Below are 21,641 nucleotides of genomic sequence, written 5' to 3'. Positions count from 1 at the left end.
ACAGGCAATAAAAGACCTGATTAAATTCTTGGACAAAAGTTTTATCTTAGTTATTGTGGAGGGATAGAATGTAAGAAAATAGTGCAGAAGGTGGTCTCACACCTGAGGAGTTGCAGCTGCACTAATGACCAAAGATTGGGAACAGGCCTGCCCTTAATAGACCACAGCTGTGTCCAGTAAGAAGAGTGCTACAAAAGGGAGGGTTAGCTGGGTGAGAGGCAAGTTGTGGTTTCTTGGCTGTGCTGTGAGGAGCTGCCCATGAGGCATCACCAAAAAGCTACAGAACTTTTAGAAATAAGCTGAACAGCAACTGATAGTTGTCAATAAGTTGACAAGTTATTGTAATTCAGCTAAAAGAAAGTTGCAGATATTCAAGCAATAATTTTCTAGCAAATCAGTAGAGACTGCAGTAGTCTTTTGTGTGTGGGTTTGAAAAAGGTAGTATTTTTCATTTCACTAAGTTGACCAAAAGTAGTCTAGCATCAACAGAAGTTTTGCTTATTCATAAGGTAGACGCTTGATGTGTTGTTTGTATTGCCAATCATGTAGAACAGTGGTGATGGTGATGTGCACAGGACACTCTTCCCTACACTGGCAGGTGTAACCATTGCTAGGATATCGGCAGCCTTACCCAGACAGGAACCACGTTATTTATTTGGCAGATGAAGACCTATGACTGAACTATAAATATGTATTGCAGTACTGGGATATTTTGAGGTGAAAGATTAAAATGACATTTCTCAATAAAGTTTTAATTTTTTTTAATTTTTTATGTATCAGTTTTTTTCAGTAAGTTGCATGGTCTACTGTGGTTTTGGTTTGTTTGTTTTTGTCAGATTGTTATTTTCATATTCTGCCAATCTCCTCAACAGGTGGGTTTTAGTGCTCTTTACATTCATATGAAGGAAAAGGTCTCTAGCTAAGGAAATTATTTCTAATCTCTCCCCTTCTGTACTTCCAAATCTATCCTAATTTCAGGTGTCTTTTAAAAAGACCTCTCTGTAATACTACAGTATATACTGTGGGATTTCTTTCCCAGGCAGGTAGACAGGGAGACACAGTGATGCTTTAGTTTCTGATATGTCACTCTTGTCAGCTTTTTCACCTTTTGGTGGTTTCTTTTGCTTTCTGGCTAATTGTGTTTCATCCTAAACCACTGACAAACTAATAGAATTGAAATTAGCTACATAAGTTGAGTGAAAAATTCCCCAGATAAACTGTAGGAAAAAACCTCCCACCCTCTACTGCAAAATTTGTCATGTCCTTTTATTTTTCTAGGTCCACAAATCAATGGCAATTTTAACAGTCAGGGGGCTGGGAAAACACAACTATGCAGCAGTGAGCAGGCAAATTTAATGAGCTCAAGGTCTAATTTCCAAATGTAAGGCGTACATTAGTCTTGTTTGTAAGGACATGTTGAAAGGCCTTTTTCCACACATTTTTGCATGCCTGTTGGAGTTCTTTGAAGAAAGCATGAGTGTAACCATTAATACATCAATTTTTGTATGCATACATTTGTTCAGACTCATTCATTTTATCTCACCCTCATTCCTTCAAATCGTGACAAGGCTCTTAAAGGTCTTAAAGCTCTTAATGTCCGTAGCGATTTAATGGCACCAAGTTCAGAATAGCCCAGAGCATTGGCTATTAAACTAACCAATGAGACCTATCAAATACAGAAAAAAAACATTTTAAAAATAGTTCTACACTGTTTATTTTAAAAGAACAGAAATTCAAGCAACAAATCAACAGTGACAAGTTGTAGAATGTCACCATTTTCATACTTGCTGGAAAGGCAAGAGGTCTTATCAAGGCATGGTTAAAAAAGGAATATATTCTATTAAATGTCTGTCTGTTATGGTTGGATAGGGTTTAACAGTCATATGGAAGTATACTGTTGGTGAAAGATAAAATTTTCAGGAAACTTTAAGGACAAAATAGCCATACGTTCTGTAACTTCATTAAGGTTCAACTTTTCAAACAATTTAAAATTCTGAATACATTACATTGTTTTATTAACATCTGTCAATATTATGAATATCTATGAATACTAATAATGACACAAACAATAATATAAATAATAATATATAACAATGAGTAAACAATGACCTATAAGCACTAACATAAATAATAACATCTAATAAACACTAATAATATCTATGTACACTAACATCAATAAACACTAATAATATAATGAATATTGTAGTAGCTAATTACAAATATTTGTTAAAAATACTACTTCTAAGTGGAACAGTTAATAACAACAATGACCAGGATATTTCACAAATATGTATTTAAAGAGGTGGTACTATCTCACTTGCCTAGCAAGTCTCTGGTTTTTATTTTGAAATCTTGTAAGTATAGAAAAATATTATGGGATAGATATTAACAGCTGCTCACCTTATAGCAGTAAGAGCTTTATTATCTACAACACTGTTAAGATCCTGATGCATGTTATTGGGATTTTGTTAAAAGACAATCCACTTAAGTAAGGAGCAATTAATTTGCTCCTCAAATGGAACTGAGCTTTAGACAGTGTTAATATGGAAGGGATTAATTTTCTTCAAGCAGTTTTGGAGACAGGGGTGAGGAAAACCCATGCCTTACTCATATTTTATTCATTTCTACCACCAAAAGCATAGATGACATGTAAATGAGCATAGGCATATTTTGATTCTTAAGAAAATCTCTCAAATGTTAATTTCTGTGCCTCAGTTTAAAGAACTCTTCAAAGACTCTACAGAAATAGGAATTCACTGATAATGGTAGTAAGACTTTGACCATTATATGAAAAGTTGGTTTCCTGTGTTTAGGAAAAAAGAACATAAAGAACAATTAGATGGATCTCAAACACAAGAGTTGCAAGACCATGCCTAAGAAGGCCAGTCCAAGAGCAAATACAAATCAATTATTCATTGCTATGTTGCTATGTATATTATCTAACAGAAAATAGTGTTTTAGTGAATTCATATTGCTGGACATTTCAACTGGATTTTTTGTCAGAATGTAATTTTTTTTATCAAAGGTAATTATTATTTTATTGCTCTAATGAATAAATGGAACTTGCTGTGATTTATAAGCATATTAAGAAGAAAATCTTACTGATTATCTTTATCTGTAACTGAAGTCTGTTCACTTACTAGAGATAAGTATTTTTCAGCCATTATATTAAATATTGACATTAATTATTATTAATAATTATCATTAATACAATTTCTTTTTCCTGTGATGCTACAGGGAGAGGAATCCTATTTGTCTTTAGTCACCCATATTTTCCAGAGATAATAAGAGATGGAATTTTTTAGATTTTTAATAGAATATTAATTTATTCACTTAAATCAACAAGGTACCCAGGCATAACAATAAACCTTAGTGTAAAGACAGCACATTTTATTAATTAAAAATAAATGATGAAACAAATATTTTAAAAATATCTCTTTCATTGGTAGAGTAAGGTGTCCTATGAAATTGAACTCACATTAATGGCTCCTTCATTTTATAATTGCCTCCCCAAATTTGCACTGTGCCTTACCTATCTTTCACAAACAAGACCCCTTCCACACTGTTAGGTAACAGCAGCTCCTGAAAGCCTTCACTGGCACTGTGTGTACTGGCAGTTCTTACGTCCTGACTGTAAAATTCTTCAGTCTTCTTTGTGCTCCCTATTTCAGATTATTGGCAGCTTTCCTAACATGGTGATAGTGCTCTTATACCATAACATTATGTTTTTTCTCAAAGAAATACTTTATCTATTGGAAACAATGTGTTTTCCTCTAGACAGTTCATCTGAGATGCAAAGTTTTGCTTGGAATTCTATTGTATATACACAGCTGTTCTGTACTTCTCTGGTGATCTCAGTCTTGTTAACTTGGTCTTCTCTCAGCTGTTCCACCTGTTTTGTTGCCAGTATGTGAGAAAGTAAATGTATCTGTAAACTGATAAATAGATTCATGCATGCAGATGCAGTAATTTTAAGAAACTAAAATGAACTCAAAATGGTAGAAAGATAGATCTCCTAAAATTGAAGGATTGCTCATTTGTGTTTGTCTTCTAATATAGACTCTCTGTTGCAAAAAAAAAAAAAAGTTTAGAAGCGTAGCAGTGACAGTCCTGCTCAAGATCTTCGGTCAGGCTGTACAGTAAGATGGCATGATAGAGTCTTAAACTGAGGTAGGCAGATGTACCAAGAGTCATCTATCACAGCTGTAAAGTGGCAGAGCTGAAAATTACCATTTCTTAGTGTAATTTTCAAAATCTAATTTAGTCACAATCAGTGAAAGCAACTGTGGCTACTTGTCACAGTGAGAGACTCAGGTGTATGAGATATGAAAGGTCAAAGCCCTAAAGGACTATCTGTGTTTACTCCTGAATAATTTTAGAGAATGGAATTAAACAATCTGATTAACTTTAGTCACTTCCATTGAAGAAGGAGACATTGGTGTTCTCACTGGCAGAATGCTGCTGAATCACACCTCTTTAAACTGCCACTTAAAGCAGTGCAGAGGCTGCTTTTCTATAGGAAGATAACATCAGCTCACATTTCTTTCAAGTGCTGGTGGTGCTAAAGAAATTGCTGAGTTAGCCTTAAACACAGTAAGGCATTTTTTACCTCTTGCTAGAACATTGAAAATAATTCTTCACCAGTAGAAAGTTCCAATTTATATATTCATGTTTTTGTTAAAAAAATTATGAACTATGGAAAAAAGTTAGCAACATAAGCTGCTTTCCTTACAGTGATATATTTTTAAATTTGAAAGCCTGCTCAGATAAGAGCATCTCTGAGGTTAAACTAGGAAATCACAGAGTAGGGCTTAGAATAATCTGGTTAGCTTTAAGATGCAAAAAGAATAATTAAAACATGAGTTGTAGATTATCTAGAAAAAAACCCAACATTGTTTAACACAATCCTGTAAGAGTGCATCTCTCTACTTCATTAACATCCTCTTGGGAAAACCATTCACACTGCTTTATTCTAGTGTAGATTTTCAGGACAGAGCTAGAGATTACTGTGTAACAAAACTAACTCAGTCTGGTAAGAAAAAAAGAGATAATATATTTTGAATTATGGGCCACTCTACCTAGGGGTTTTTTCCTGTGGGAGTTACAAATATGATAAATTTCTCTATACATATGGAATAAGTATTGAAGAGACCAGAATTTATGCAAATATCTCAAGAAATATGGTAGCATGGGCAGAAATTACTTTAAGTGCACAATTGCCCTCAGATGCCATCTCTCAGTTCCATGCTGAGGACATGTATAGGCAATGAACTGGGTCAGATATGTGTGAGGCAAGAGACCAAAATATTCTGAGAGCAAAACCGGCTTTGATCCCTTCTGACAACATAAGCAAGGCCTTTGCACAGAAGTGTATCACAGCTGGGAAGGCAGCCAAGAAGCCTTGTATCCTCCTCTATCACAAACCCTGCCAAGTCATAGCTGATTTAGCTATTGCAGATTGTCAGTCCATTAAAACCAATTATTTTTTAGATCAAATAGCCACTGACTTTCTGGTTTTACCAGAAATGATTACAGGATAGTTTTCAGTTAAAGAGTTCTGAGAACTTAGATAAAATCTAGACCAAATGAATTGTTTCATTTGAAAAACTGAAGTGTTCAAAGAAACTTGAAGAATGAACTGTCTTATTTTCTGAGGAATAAGATAGCATGGTCAGAGTTCATTAATGATGGCATGCTAAAAAATTAGATTTTTTCCTCATAAAATCTCAAGTTTGATACATTGTTTGTAGGAAAATATTAACCATGAGGAATGGACAAACTGATAGGCAGCCATCCTTTTCCTTTTAGCATATGAATGGACTTTAAATAACACCTCCAAATTACTGCAGGCCATTACTAATGCAGTGCAACTATAAAATGGGAACTCTTTTTTGTACATTTATAGTATTAATCTACTAATGAATGCTACAATCCAGAAACTTTTCTGTAGGGAATTCTAAAATGTTAATTTGTACTTACATCAACAATCAGGAAGTCCAGCCAGCACCAGGCATTAGTAAAATATATTTGAAAACCATATGCTACCCATTTTAAAAGCATTTCCAAAATGAAAATATACGTAAAAACTTTGTCAGCATATTCCAGCATGGTCTTGATAGTTTTGCGCTGTTCAATATATATGTCTTCAAAAGCCTATAAAAATATATTGAGGTGTTACACCTGTTTCACAGAACACGCATGATAAAATTAAGGAATAAACAATAAAAATTAATTAGAGAAGAGCTAATATTTCCCCTTGTTTTTCTTCATTCTCTTATTTTATATGTTTTCCATCTTTAACCATAGTACTAATTGGAACAATAGGAGACCTGTCTGGAGTTAAAAAAAAAAAAAAATCTGTTTTATTAATGAACGAAGAAAGAAACTCAGGGCAGTTTTTTTTATCCTCTGTGGTATTAAAGAAACTTTCATATAGACAGAAAACCCCCCTTTTCTTATATATCTGTTACAGATATTTATATTGCTTTCCAGAAAGCAGTTAGATAAAACTTATGTCTAAACAATCAAATTAAAAAGTAATGTATTTGCTAGAATATACAACTATGCACATTGATATTGTAGCAAATGTTCAGCTTGAGTGAAGCTGGAAAGTTTCATGCAAATCTTTCTGGATAGTGGTTGTTATGTTTAATTTGCTGCTGCAGTCTTCCATATCTCCTGCCTTCAAAATAGGAATAGAATGAAGTAATTATTCCAGTTTTTAGTATGGTCTTTCACAAGCAAAATTCAAAAAGTAGATCAGACTAGGAGGAATTCAAGATTTAAACCAATATATTTAGCTATATATTCACAGTTAACAATACCACTTTGTACTCAAATCTTTTGACAAACATGCTGAAAATTGGCCGGCAACTTAAACTTTGAGGAGCTATGCTGTCTTCAAGTTTGGGTCAAGTTTCATTCCAGTCTGGAACAATGAAATTTAGGGAGTTTTATACAGCTACAAGCAAAGCAAGTCTTTCTGAAGCAAATTTGATTTTTGCTCCTAAGTGATCTCAAAATACTTCAGCATCTGCAATTTTGTTTCACTTACTAGTGCTCCACTGCTGAGGAGAATCATGAATACAATGAAAGTCTCAAACCAGTTGTGCTCAACTATGCTGTAGCAGGTTTTTCTAAGATTCCACCAAGTTTTTCCTTTGCCATCTTCTATACTTACTTGACAACATGGAAATTTCTGTACACAACCTGCATTAGATTAAGAAATGTTAGTATACAAAAGCCAATTACTTCAAAGTCAATATTTACTGTAATATATATTAACAGCTTTTACTGGTTTTATACGGTTTCTAAAAAGTAAATGGAATGATGAATAGGCTATCACATCACACAGGATGATGAATATCTGAATTAAGAAAACTAATCTGGAGAGAAACTAGACTATGGTATACATAATTATGAAAGAAGTCAATAAAAAAAATCAATATTTTTGACTGTTAGCATGTAACTGTTCTATTTGATGATGGAGTCACACAAAAATTTATTTCTTCCAAATTTCAAGGGCCCTTTCAAATAGCTGAAAAGCATTTTACCGGTAAAAAAGTTAAGGAAGTTTCTTAGTTACAAGCTGTATGCAGTGGCCAAATATATGAAGTTACTCAAAGCCTAGGGAAACTTTTTTTCATCAGATTTCTACCATTCTGGGCTAAAAATATTTTCTTTTGATTTTTGAGGACTTGAAAGTACACCATATTTGAAACCCTCAAGAAGCTAAATGTGCTTAGTAACAATGTCATTTTAGTAATACATCTCTAAGTCAACAGTTATTCTACAACCTTCAGTAAAACAGGCTTCTGGTTCAAGAGCTTCTTCACTTTCAATTTCTGCTTGCTCGCCCTCTCCAGGAGGAGCAATATCAACAGTGCTGCCTTCTGATGAGCTTGATGCATTTAGTTTCTGTAAGTAAAGTTCCACAGAACAATTTTTTCTCATTAGATACATATTCTGTAAAACAATGGTACTGAATCAAATCATGCCAGTCTAACTTTTAAAGAACGACAAATTTATAAATATGCATTATTAAAAGTAAAACCACAGTAATGACATGTAAATTTTATAATTCTGTTTCCCAGACATAGTGTTTGTAAATTGTTTTCAGTTGACTGGACTGTTGTAATTATTTCATCCAAAATACTTTCTCCTTGACTGTGAAATAAGGCTTGTAATCAGAAAGCAACATTAAAGAAATCGTGGCAGTGAAATTCATTTGATCTATCACATGTAGTAGTTGTACACAGGAATTTGAGAAGGGATGTAAAATGCACCTCTCACTTAAATACTATAAATGCTGCAGGTACTGATGTAACAAAAGGGCATTCCAGCGCTGGGCAGATTTGTGCTTTTAGCTAAGCAGAACTGATCATGTCCTTTGACCTTTGGAGGAAGGTCATATTTAGAAAGTATGAAGACCTTTCTGCACAATTTTGTTGAGAGAGTGCTTAATATCAACAACCTGTCACATTTAGTTTTCAAGATAGTGATATTTTTAGAATAGGAAGATCCCATACTGTTTAGACTTTGTAACAAATAATAAACAGTAACTTGTTTCTTGAAAGAGGCACTTCCATGTATTCTCTTCTTCTTTGGAGACACTGCTGAAAATTAAAACTAGTTATTTAACTCTTCAGCTGAAACCCACTCTCTTCAGGAAAATGTATTGGCAGCTAGGGCCTTTTCTGCCAGAAATGAAGTGGCATATATATCTTAATACAGCTTTGGAAGGAATTATTTCCACATGTTTAACTTCTACATGATGTGAATCAAGTTTTATAAAAAATCATGTTGAATGATGAATAATTTCAGGGATAATTTTCAAGAAGCTGCCTTTTGCACACACAATATGTAGTCAATATCAGGTCTCTCAGACCTCAGGTCCCATGGTTGTTGCTGCATTGTGACCAAAAATACTGTGTTTAACTTCTCATATTGCACTTCCTCTATAATTTCTGAAATTTATATATGTAAAATAGTTTCAGCAATGTTGCCTCTAAATGGAATAATTTTATTACTGGTCACGTAAGTCTGTGAGTCTGAGTTAAAATACTGTATATCTCACTGTGAGAATATTTTAAATTTCACTTTCTCTATTACATTAACAACAAAAATACCCGGTAATGTACACTATATTAAACATTATTAGCACACCAACTTATTATCCACACATAAGGCTGTCTCTCTTTTAAAAATAATACTGCTGAATTAACTCTCTTCTTGTATATCATGGAAATACCAAGGAATATGAAACCTTCCATTGGAATGATAGGCAGTTTCTTCATTAAATAAAACTGAAATATTGTAAAAATAATTTTCTGTCGTAATCAACTTAGGAAAAGTAAAATTAATTCATGGGCTGCTCCATCATCATTAAATAAATTATTGACTTAATAGTAGCAAGATAAAGGTTCATAGATAGTAGGCATCCATTATAAATCTGAGTGCAAATTAAAAGGCAGTCAAATTTTAAACTGCATCTTCCCATGTAAACTCTGCTGCAGATAGTTCTGTCAGCATAGTTGCTAATACCAAGTGCCAGAAATGCAACTTATAACCAGTACAAACAAAAACTACTATAATTCTTTTCAGTAATTTTCACATAAAGTACTCTCTTCATTATTTTTCATGTAATCTCAAACAACTGCATTATTAAGAGAAAAACATCATTACTTAATAAAACTCCTCTTCTTTGCTTCAAGACCCTAAATTAGGAAAGAACCAATACATTTTTAAATAAGGTGACATTAATAATATTCTTTCTCACAATAAAGCTAATAAAACTAATAGGAAGCTCAAGATACAGGATGGATTAGCACAATCTTCTTATCAGCTCATAAATGTGATTATCAGCCTCTAGAACACACCATGCCCTGGAAATATTTATTTGCATCTTCAATGATATCACATTTTCCTTTATAAGGAAACATTTGAAAGCAATTGCTTATGATGCAGCATTCTCAAGGCCTGAATCAGCAAAACAACATGCTTGACTAGAGCAGAAGCCTGAGCAATACTGTGGAAATCACACACAAAAATAAAAGAAACAATCAGACTACCTCAGTGGGATTATATTTTTCTGAAAACAGTATTATAAATATTTTTGTGTAGGATATAAAAGATAAAAATGCTTCATCACCCACCCAGATACTTGGTTAATGTATGTATAATCAGCCTCCATAATGTTCTTTCAGAGCAGTGCATCTCTTATCAACAGCTTCGATCATTAAAACAAGCTTTGACCAACAGCGTGTTAATGTGCCCATTTACAAGAAAATGCATTCACTTAAGACCCAGTCTTGCTCTCATTTGGTTCTATTTTAAGTTTCAATAAGAGCAAGAGCAGGCTACTGAAGTTTTAAGCTTTACAAACGCCTTCATGATTCAAGTGACAATAAAATAAAAGGATTCAGCCATTACAAATTGCCTTTAGTAATTCAGCCATGTGGTTTTATCTTTTCAGTCTTGAAAGCTGCACTGTAATTGAGTGAAAAAATATAAAATAATGGAGATTGATGATTCCAAAGTGATTCTAAACTGGCTTTACATCTCAGATCTTATGACCTTTGACTTTTATAAAATGTTAGAATATAATTTTAAAATCTCCTTAGAGTTTTATTTGGTGTTCGAAGCATATCTTGGTTCAAAATTTATGAATGTTTTTAGCATCTCTGGGCAATTTAGACCACAATAGGTAGATCATGCCACACTATGATCAAATAAATAAAATTAAGCACTTGGTGATCCTTTTGAAGCCAGTGAAACTCTGCCTGAAGGAAAACAGCTTTCAATCCCCTCCAAATTTTGATGCCTCGTTTTACTAGAATCATTTAACCTCCTTAGTTTCACGTAACTTTGGCTCCTGTGTTATAATTGCTGTCACTATTCTTGAAGGCTTTGCCAATTACTCATCAATGGCATGTTTGCCTATAATGAAAAAAATCCCTAGGATAAATAGAAGTGCAATTTTATAAAAAGGGTGCTGACTACTCCCTAGACTTTCTAATTTACACAAATAAGTCCCCCAGCTCATTTATGGAACGCTATCACAAAACACATTCCAAGCACCTCTGTTTATAAAGGGGTTTAAGAAAAGATAAGTTGTAAAATATTTAGCTTTCGATAGTTCTTTAGGGAGAGTTATTTGCTAGGTATAATTTTAGCAATTATGAAATCGTTTGCTTTGCTACCAGTTTAGAAAACTCAAGATATGCACTGTCCAAATGAATATAGCGTGTAGTTCGTAGCATCTTGAAGATCTGCATTACAGTGCATTGTAGATTTAAAAGTATAACTGTAATTTTTAGATCAGTAGCTACTGCAATAATTCAAATGTTATTCATTAAGGAGTTGAACTCATGGCAGAAATTATTTCAAAATATTTAACACATTTCATTGAATATTTACATTTATAAGGGCTGAATCAAAAAGGGTTGTTTTTATTTTTTAAAAACTAGGCATGCTCCCTTTTTCTTTGGCTTCTTTAGCATAAAACATTCCAGTACGTTTATGATCCATACTTCAAAACCTGAAGAGCATGCAGTTATTGCTAAATACTGTATTTAAATATTCAGAAAAACCATTAGCGGAGTTAAAAATTGTATGTTGGGTTTGCCAATCCCACCTGACCATGCTGTGACTTGAGTCCCATGACTCAGCAGAGAGCAGCTGTGCATGTTTCTACTCTTGCAATGAATAGGGAAGGTACATAGCTGAATAGCATGCAGGCCAGTCAAAATCCATTAAAAAGTGATTATATATATATATACATATATATGTATAACTTGCTTAGGTAACCTGTGTGAAAGTGGTGACACGTTGCTCTACCTGGTTAAAAAGCACCAGAGCTGCATTCTTGATTGCTCCAGCTTGGTTTTACCCCTGTGAGAAGTAAGAATGGTAGGTAGTGAAGTTCAATACACAGGATCACTAGTTTTTCTCTTTTTGGAATCTCTAATTCAAACATGGCTTTAACACAATTAAAACATAATTATTAATATTTTATTATTAGCTGGAAAAAGGGAAATACATACCACCTGACATGTTAAACAAACTTTTCTACAGAACTTGTTAGTTTATTTTAGAGAAATTAGATATATAGAAGCTAGAACTACTAATCTGCACACAAAAATTCTGAATCATAAATAAAAGTGGAATGAATAAAATTAACTAAGACATGGTTAGCAGATCTGGAAACTATTCCTGTATTTATATAGTCCTCAATGCTTATTAATAAAAATGTTAAGGGTTTTGTTTATTTCATGTCCTAGTCTTTGTTTAACTGACTATGTGATTACCTCTTTCATTTGAAAAATATGTACATACAGGAAGCAAAATACTTTGAAGATGTATGCCTTCCCATTCCTCCTTCACTCTCTAATAATAGTAGAGCACCTTGGTCTTGATGAAAATAAGTATCTTTAATTTCTCTTCAACTCAAATGTGATGAATGATCACATTGTGTAAAGTTTATAGTTCAGATTTAGTATGCTATACACTTCTATAATCTTTATCTCATTGTTTCAAATGAGGATTGTATCAGTGCCTGGACAGTGGAACGTCAGTGTATCCAGAGATATGGTTTAAATCATTAACCACAGCTAGTCTATAACTTAAATAATTTGTCACTTCTGAAGATAGTCTCCCAGAACTAGTCAGTTTTAGGAAAAAAATTACTATTGCTGGGAATTTTAAACATGATTTTAAAAAAATCCAACAAATTGATGAAGTCCTGCTGAGTCTGTTTTGGCTAAGAAATTTATTGAAGCCCTATAAAGATGCTTATCTTTTTGGAAAGCAATAACTCTGTTCTTGTCTTTTTCACTTCATCTAGACACAAAGGCTCTGATGAAGCCAATCAGAAAACTGAATTTATTAATAGTTTTCAAAATTCAGTAGACTCGATGATGAAGGATATATTTAATTTTATCAAAATCATCTGTTGTGTTCATCAGAAGTCTATTGACTAGTCTTATTTCTCCAATCTGAATTTGTATTTACTGTTCATATCCTGTAGATAGAAAGGTTTTTGGAATGGTGAATGACTGAGGCCTGTAGGTATATGTATTTCTTTAGTTGTAAAAAAAGTTTTCCATAACTGAGAAGTATATTTGAAATTATTTTTTGATGTTGAAATATAAAACTATATTTATAAAGCTGTCAATCAGCTCTAACAAACAGTTTTTAAGTTGTATACAAGATACAATAGTTAGGAGTCTTATGTTTGGCAAGATTAGCATATTTACTCATTTCACAATAAAACCAGCATCCACATGCTAATGTTAAAACCAACCAAATTATCCCCTTCCGCTATTTCTAATTTATTTATCTTCAAAGGTAATGATCTTGAGTATCTTTTCTTCAGAGCAGAAATCTGTTTCTTTTCTGATGATTATCTCACTGGGTATTGCACTTCTCTTTTCTGATAATTAAAAAAATCTTTCTACAATGTATCAATGAAATGTTCACTTCTTGCAGGTACTTTCAGCCAATTATTCCTCTAAAGCAGTGAGCAACTTTATAATGTAAGTTATCGTTCATCCAAAATGAGGTGTCCTCAAATTTCTAGTTATATGTATTAGAAATTGCAATCAGGTTCCAGAATAGGTTCTGGCAGATTTTTGAAGTGATTAACTTGCAAATTAATTAGAAAGGGTTTCCATGAAGGCATGAATGGGGGGCGGGGGGAGGGAAGAAAAAGAAAAGAGCTAGCCTTCGAAACAACGATTGATGACTGGAGTTATTTTCTACTATAGTGTGTATGATTAAAAAAATAGGAAATATTACAATTTATTCCTCAGTCACCCATAATTACAATGTCTAGAGTAATTACTTGCTCCTGGTATATTCCTCAGGAAAAGACAGGCTATGCCCCCCTTCTAGCATAACAGACTTCAAATAATCATTCTGCTCCTAACATCAGTGACAGTCAGTAAGACACTGGAGGAAAAAAAAATTCATTTTACAGTTCTTGTGCAGATCTAGCTTTCCACATCTCTGTGGTTAAATAAAATGTTATTATAGGGGATACCTCCTCAGGGTACTTTAAGTGCTAAGTACTGCCACAGTGAAGGCAGGGAAAGTTCTGCCCCGTCTCTTACCCCTCCTTTTGTAGACCAGGCCTTCTAGCAGGAATGTTTTCCCAGTGGGACCCCTTGAGAGGCAAAACAAAGGAAGTGATGGTATACTGTTCTAGAGAGGTAACTTAAACACTGCACCAATGTGCTCTTTATCTTCCTCAAAAGACAATCAGAAGGCAGCAAAAGATTCAGCAATACTCTTGACTTGGTAGGAGAAGATTGGGAAACTTCACAAATTCCTGTCACACGCCAGAACTTCCAAATCCAGTGGATTTTTATGCACTCAATAAAATAACCCCACTTTATTCTTTCCATAGAAATCATCCAGAAGGAATGGAATAAGGAATCCAGAGGAGAAAATGAAATTAATACAGAATTCACAATTTTCAGGATACTGTCTGATTACTGTTCACAATATGCACATTTGCACTGTATGAATACATGTAAGGCAGTTGAACAATAGAGAGTTGTGTGTGAGCAGAACTTGATGGAAGCATTATTGTTTCAGTTTCCCAATGGTATTGACTAGTACAGTCTATGAAAATACTGAAACAGCATACAAGTCCTAAACCTATCTTAACCCTATTGGAAACTTCTCCACAATTTCTTAATATAAATACCATCCATCATTTACTGCTGGATTTCCTACAGCTACCTGAAATTTTCACTGTCAAATTGCTTATTTATTAGTTTGTCTTCCTGAAGACATATAGATACCAGTCCATTAAAAAAGAGCAAAATCCCTTTTGATTTATTACTGTCCAGAAACTTCAGGATGGCCTTAGCTGATAAAGATACTATGCCTGAACCAGGCAAAGCTGTGGTTGAGCAGAGAAATTGACTTATGAAAGTCACCTTGAAATTGGCATTCAGAAGTGATTGGCAACTGACAATGGGCTTTTACTCCATTTTCTTGGAGTGCACATACATCACATATTCACCCGGAAAGCAGAGGAGTTTCTGCCTTTGCATTGCATTTAGTTTTTTCCTCAGCTGTTCTGATAGAATATATGACAGTACATTGTGAACTGAGCCATTCAATCTCCCTTAGAGGAGAAATAACGCAATAATACCTCTGGCACAACCAGTGACCTAACTTCTCTGAGGCAAACTGGCAAAGAGTAGCCAGGTGTGGATGGGAACTTCCCAAGTTCCTTCAGTGCAGAGGATAACATGTCACATAACTACAAATTCAGAATCTGCACAGCCCCCCCCAATGTTCTAATGCATACTACAAACCTTTTAAAAAGTAACATATTCAGGAAATTTTTAGGCTTGTAACTTGTTGGAGTTAATAGGAAGGCACTCATTTCTGTATTTATCAAAGTTAGCCACAAGGACAGAAGAAAATGTATAGTGTAATGTCATTTTAAAAAACATCAGAATATATGAAAGGACATAGAAAACTTTGCAAAAGGTTCATTGGAAATGAAAACCAGATTTTATTAGATCAGCTTATATGAAAAATACTTAACTCTCAGACCCAGAATTACTCTTAATATTTTGGGGGTTTTTTAATACTAGTTGATCTCTTAATTTACACTGCTTTACACTTCCTGTCTCTCTTATATTCTAAATTTACTACGGATAAGCACTACTGCTGTACTATCTTTTACATCTGCACTGAAACTTTGTCTCATAACTGAGCAACTCAGATGATAGAATATTTAACTCTTCATCTTACAATTGTTACACAGAGCAACATTTTTTGCAGGTGCAAATAAACACACACTCTTGATGTTCTTTAGCAAAACCCTCATACCATGATTAACTGTCTCATGGCTGTGTATCAATGTAATGTGGTGAAGTTTGATATTGCTGAGGAATACATAATTATGGCAGATATGCTAGATATACAGCTATGATAAAGTCAGGAATGCAGGGCTTCTTTGTAGGAGAGCTTTCTTCATGGTAAACAAACCCTTTTGGACTAATGAGTAATTACATAACATCACAGCTACTAATCTAATTGAAAACAAATTTATCCATTGTTCCTGATCCCTTAAACCTCAACGTTCCCAAATTTCTAATGGCACTGAAAATAATTAGATTCTGCTACTGCATTTATTAGCTTGTCATTGATCACTACCCCAATATACAAAGTTTTCCTCAATACCATTAGCACCTGTTCACTGTGGTATTTGAGCCACTTAGATATTGAAACACATGGCATTGGTTTTTTAGACCAACTTCTGCCACTCTGCGCAATAATAACAGCATAACAACTTCAAGTAAGCTCTTTCTGCATGCATCTGTATTACAAGGTCATTCTGCCTTCTACTCTTATTCCATACATTCTTATCACATGCAGAAAAAATGTTTTATCAAGTGTTTACTAGTACTAAAGCCTCATAAAACTGTGAAAGAAATATTAATATTTAAAATAAAATATATTCCAAATTTTAATAAACAAAATACTAAAAATGTAAACTCTAAGGATCCTCTACTATACCATTACATATTTTTTCTTGAATAATACATAAAATTCTAAAACATAAAATATATTACATGTGATAATTTACAGTTTAAAAAACCTCTAAATATGTAACTAAAACATATAAATGTATGACTACAATTTAATAATTTTAAGATATGAAAAATCCTACCTGTTTGCTTTCTTCCATATCAGATTCGCTGCTAAATTCTTCTGTATTTAAATTTTCAAAATCTGATTCTCCAAGTGCAATGGGCACTGTCACAGTGAGGCCTGGGTTGTTTATGAATGACATGTAATCATTTTCATCAATTACATATTTTTCCACACTGCTGCCTGTGCCTACACCACTGGTGGTTCCATTCCCGTCTTTGAGATAATTCAGGTCTTTGCTTATTTCAACGGCAGTATGATTGGAAATGCAGCTGTCTTTCTTGTTGTTTAGCTCTTCAAGTGCTTTGATTTCCTCTAAAGATTTCTGCTTTCTAACAAAGGCTTTTCGGATGAACTCCCGTATCTTTTTTTTAACATAATCTATGCCTTTCTGAATTCTTGCCACAGCAATCTGGAGATTGTTCATTTCATTATCATCATCTGTAGCAGCAAGGTTGTCTGAACTAAAAGAGCTCAGCAGCAAGGCCAGAAATAGGTTCAATACCTAAAAGATGAGAGAATACAGCTATGTAGTAAATACAATCATATCAGAAGTGTTAAATTTGGCAGTGCTAGGTTAACAGTTGTACTTGTGCTAGGTTAACAGTTGTACTTGATGATCTCAAAGGCCTTTTCCAATGTAAATGATTCTATGATTCTAAAAAAATCGGTAGAGCAGGTTGCAGATCATAAATAACTTTTTGGGGCTCTGCAAATTTTCTGCTGGTAAAATGTCAAGATTGCAAGGTCAGGTAAATGACTAAGATAGAAAAATTTTGAATTCTATTTTATAAAAAATTTAAAACATGTTAAAAATATCACTAAAGGAAGAGAATTTAGACAGGAAATTTTGACTGCAAATTTTAGCAGGAGAAGAAACTTAAAAATGAAGTAGAAGTGTAAATGGTGCATCTCTTTTATAACACTTATTTATAGAAAGTACTCATCAATTCAATATTTTCCAATTGAAATTTTACATTTTAAGTTGTCAGCTTGAATTTATACTTTAAAGGTTTCTTGTACAATCTTGAGTTAGAAGCTTTTTTACGCCTTTTTAAGCTGGATGGCAAATCACCATGGGTTTCTTTTTTGTTTTTTATGCATAAACAATCCAGAAAGTTCAGTACTAAAAATTAAACAGGACCTCTAAATTAGCTGCAGTGCTTCCATGACAAGATGTTGGAGCTGACATTTTGGTTTCCTTCTAAGTGCTTGTACCCATAGTAAGAGTACTTCAGTGTATAGAAACATATGAAAAAGAGGAAAAGGGAATCTTCAAATGGTTTTACCCAAAATTTAGCACATTCATATTAATTTTTTTATTTCCAAACAGAAGGATAATGAACATTTTCATTGCCTAGCTGGAACTCCTGAACATCTGTATCAGAGTTAATGTTAAAAAAAAAGTTCATCACGTACCACTAGGTTTCCAATCACCATGACTAGCATGAAAACAATAAGGCACATGGTTTGGCCTGCAACCTCCATGCAGTCCCACATGGTTTCAATCCATTCCCCACACAGCACTCGGAATACAATCAGGAAAGAGTGGAAAAAGTCGTGCATGTGCCAGCGAGGGAGCACACAGTCACTGGAGATCTTGCAGACGCATTCCTTGTAGCTCTTCCCAAAGAGCTGCATCCCAACCACAGCGAAAATGAACACAATGATGGCCAGCACCAGGGTCAGGTTCCCCAGAGCCCCCACTGAGTTGCCAATAATCTTTATGAGCATATTTAGAGTAGGCCAAGATTTTGCCAATTTGAAAACTCGAAGCTGCAAAACAAAAACACAGATGAACCTTTAGTGTTAGTTACAAGATAGAAGATAGGTCCAAGTTTTTTAGCAGAGCATACCAATTTCTGTAGATTAATTTGTTCTTCAGTAGTACCACATTATTATTTTAATATAAAGCAGGGAACATGAAGTATTTGTCAAAAATGCATTGTTTGTAATTTCATTTCAGTGATGCACATAGTAAAAAAAGTAATAATTTGTGGTTTTATGACATTTTATTTTACTATTTTTAAATGTCCAGTTACAGTTCATTCTTGAACAATTCATAAAGACATTTTAGAAGTTTCTACACTTTTCATCACTGTTACTACACCTTTCCTGGCTTAGTTCCATATTCCATCAGCACCACATTAGGCCTTCCATGCTTAGATAGAGGCCATTTTTTTTAAGAAAAAACTTAAGTCGATGCAGACATTGCAATGCCCATTCAAATCACAAACATTAACTTAAAAGTAATATTCATTACCCAAACTATTAGGTTATGTGAAGTTGGGTACCATTGCAAGTAGTGCTAAATAAGTCAGTTCTTCCTGCTCTGTGTATTAGTAGATAAGGTTTTCAAGTAATGTGGTAACTATTGGTAATAAAGGCTTTTAAACCATTAATCTTGTACCTCTAGTAAACACATTCATAAACTAGTCTGTGCACTATACTAGTTGCTATAAAAAATACATTTCTAGTAGAGTTCAATAATATTTTGATTTAAATGTTATCTTAAAGTCAGCTTGTTATGATTCTGTTATATGTAAAGGAGTGACAAAAAGTTTATTGTTGGTGCCCATTAAAATAAATGTGAAGAGAGGATCTGCCAAAGTTCTTTACAAGTACCACAAAGTAATGTTCACGATACAAAGACTAAAAATTTCATTATTATTTTTGCTGGTGACAATATGTATGTTTTCACAGATATTCAGCTTTTATTATTCTTAATTAAATCAGTATAAACATTCACAAAATTCTTAAAAGGTAGCTATTAGTGTTATTTTGGCAAGGGATACCAGTTGGATAGATGATTGATAGGATAATTTGATACTAAAAGGTGTCAAACACCTTAAATTTTTACTTACCAAACATGGCTTGCAAATTAGGCACATATGAAAAATAATGTGATTCATTAAAGTATTTAATATATATTTACAAAATATGGTAATTATTGCAGGCACCAGCATTTTTATTTCTTGAGTGAGATAATTGCATGCAAATATTTAATTATCAAGGAATTTACCAATCTGAATGACCGAAGAACAGATAATCCTTCAACATTTGCAAGACCAAGCTCCATTAAACTAAGGCTAACGATAATACCATCAAAAATATTCCAGCCTTCTTGGAAATAATAATAAGGGTCCATGGCAATAATCTTTAGTACCATTTCTGCTGTAAATATCCCAGTGAATACCTAAAACAAAATGTAATGAATTGTTATTCGAAATTTATACACCTGAGGAATTTTTTTTTAATCCAATGAGTTCTCTTACCTGTTACTATAAAAAACAGCTGATTGCTATCTCCAAATGGCATCTAAGTATTTCTAAACACTGAAAACAAGTAACTAAATCAGGATTTATAGTGGCACAGAGATTTAATAAACATATAAAGAGCTATTGACCAGTCAGCAGTTCAGCTCCCTGGTATGTGCTGGACTATCCGCTCAGCAGATGATGTGATGTGACCTGGTGTTTTAAGTCCTGTTTGATGAGGATGGTTCCAGTAAGAAGACTTGACAGCAAGTATTTTCCTAGCTTACAGTCTAAAAAGATGATAGTCTCTAATGTCAGACTGTCTAAGCACAGACTCTCTAAAGTCTGTCTTGACAGATAGACAGGGGAAGACAGGGGAATTAGTAGATTCTTGTCCCATGCTTTTTGTAAGAATATAGAGGTTTCACATCTAGTTACCATGCTGTATGATGGCTATTTCCTTTTCGGAAAATGAACTTCAGGGTGATAATGTTATTTGAAATATCTCTAAATGCTATATATGAAATTATCAATGCATCTTAGTGTTTTTAAGTCCAGAATTTAACTCAACGCTTTCTTGCAGTGCATAGTGATCAGTGGTTGGTGCAGCACAACAAAAAGTTTGAGAGCATATATTTTTGTAAAAGTATTTTCACTGCAGTGTAATTGAAAAAAAATGCCAAGAGAAATTATTAGTTTGAATATTTTATCAATTTTATACAGAAAAAAAATGATGATATATCAGTACCATGGTAAAAATAGCATAATCTACCTTAACATTTGAAAGAAAAAACTAAAGGTAGATGTCAAGAAATCTGGCATTCCAGTGAAGACTGCCCTTCCACACATATTCAGTCATTCCATTACACTAGTTAAAAACATATATTCATGAAAAATAAAGGCTCCAGTAAAAAAATCCTTTTACCTGTGAAAATCATAAGTACCATTTCTAAACTGATTATAAAAAGATATTCAGGAATAAATTTAAAATAATGCAATACATTTATAAGTTTCTTCTTTTAGAAAGGGGTATTTTTACATTAAGTAGTGCTAGACAAACTACTTACCAGGTTCCCCACAGAAAGGACACTGCTGAACTGTTCTGTCATTGGGTAATGTTCCATGGCCATGAACAAGGTGTTTAAAACAATGCAAATAGTTATAGCAAGATCAACAAATGGATCCATCACAACTAAATTGACGACATGCTTTACTTTTAACCATGGACTCCAACAATCCCAGATCAAGAATGTATTTGCAAATCTGTACCAGCATGGTGGGCATTTCTGTCTGGATTCTTCAAGCTCTGAAAAAAAATTAGAAAAAATGAATATTACAAATGTATCTTCTGGAAGCTCTTGTTTAAAATATGGGAGAAGATTATATCAATCAAATAAACTGCTCTCACTAACATGAGATTTCCCATGTTTATCTACCTTAAAATAAGCCATTTAATTTATTTAAGATCCTCTACCACCAGTGGATGGTGAAGTCTATTCACTAAAGAGTAAATCATCTGATATAAATGTCTAAAGAGAGAAATGTGTTTGTCTTTCCCAGGAGAGAAAGACAAATACATTTGTGGTTGTGTGTAGTAGGGAGAATCTAGACATTTAGTTTAGGTTACTTAACTTGCTTACAGCAGATATCTTAATTTCAGATATTAAAAGTCAACATGAATCCTTTATGAAACTTATACCAATCCTT

The 21,641-nt window shown here is 33.6% G+C and overlaps 1 protein-coding gene across 7 annotated transcripts in view; it reads right to left on the bottom strand.

Annotated features, from left to right (window-relative positions):
- LOC102060500 (sodium channel protein type 2 subunit alpha) overlaps positions 1-21,641 on the bottom strand; it is a 66,959-nt gene that overhangs the window by 11,829 nt on the left and 33,489 nt on the right. For all 7 annotated transcript variants that reach the window (XM_074548579.1, XM_074548581.1, XM_074548578.1 and 4 more), the window contains 8 exons: positions 21,002-21,240; positions 19,700-19,873; positions 18,097-18,453; positions 16,697-17,182; positions 7,797-7,917; positions 7,055-7,209; positions 5,980-6,153; positions 1,544-1,666 (listed from right to left, as the gene is read on the bottom strand). In XM_074548579.1, the coding sequence (XP_074404680.1) occupies positions 1,544-1,666; positions 5,980-6,153; positions 7,055-7,209; positions 7,797-7,917; positions 16,697-17,182; positions 18,097-18,453; positions 19,700-19,873; positions 21,002-21,240 (1,829 nt within the window). The remainder of the gene's footprint in view (positions 1-1,543; positions 1,667-5,979; positions 6,154-7,054; positions 7,210-7,796; positions 7,918-16,696; positions 17,183-18,096; positions 18,454-19,699; positions 19,874-21,001; positions 21,241-21,641) is intronic.

The sequence above is a fragment of the Zonotrichia albicollis genome, chromosome 10 (assembly GCF_047830755.1).
Source record: "Zonotrichia albicollis isolate bZonAlb1 chromosome 10, bZonAlb1.hap1, whole genome shotgun sequence".
Classification (NCBI taxonomy): domain Eukaryota; kingdom Metazoa; phylum Chordata; class Aves; order Passeriformes; family Passerellidae; genus Zonotrichia; species Zonotrichia albicollis.
The sequence above is the reverse complement of the archived record's forward strand: the minus strand, read 5'-3'. Positions and strand labels throughout refer to the sequence as shown.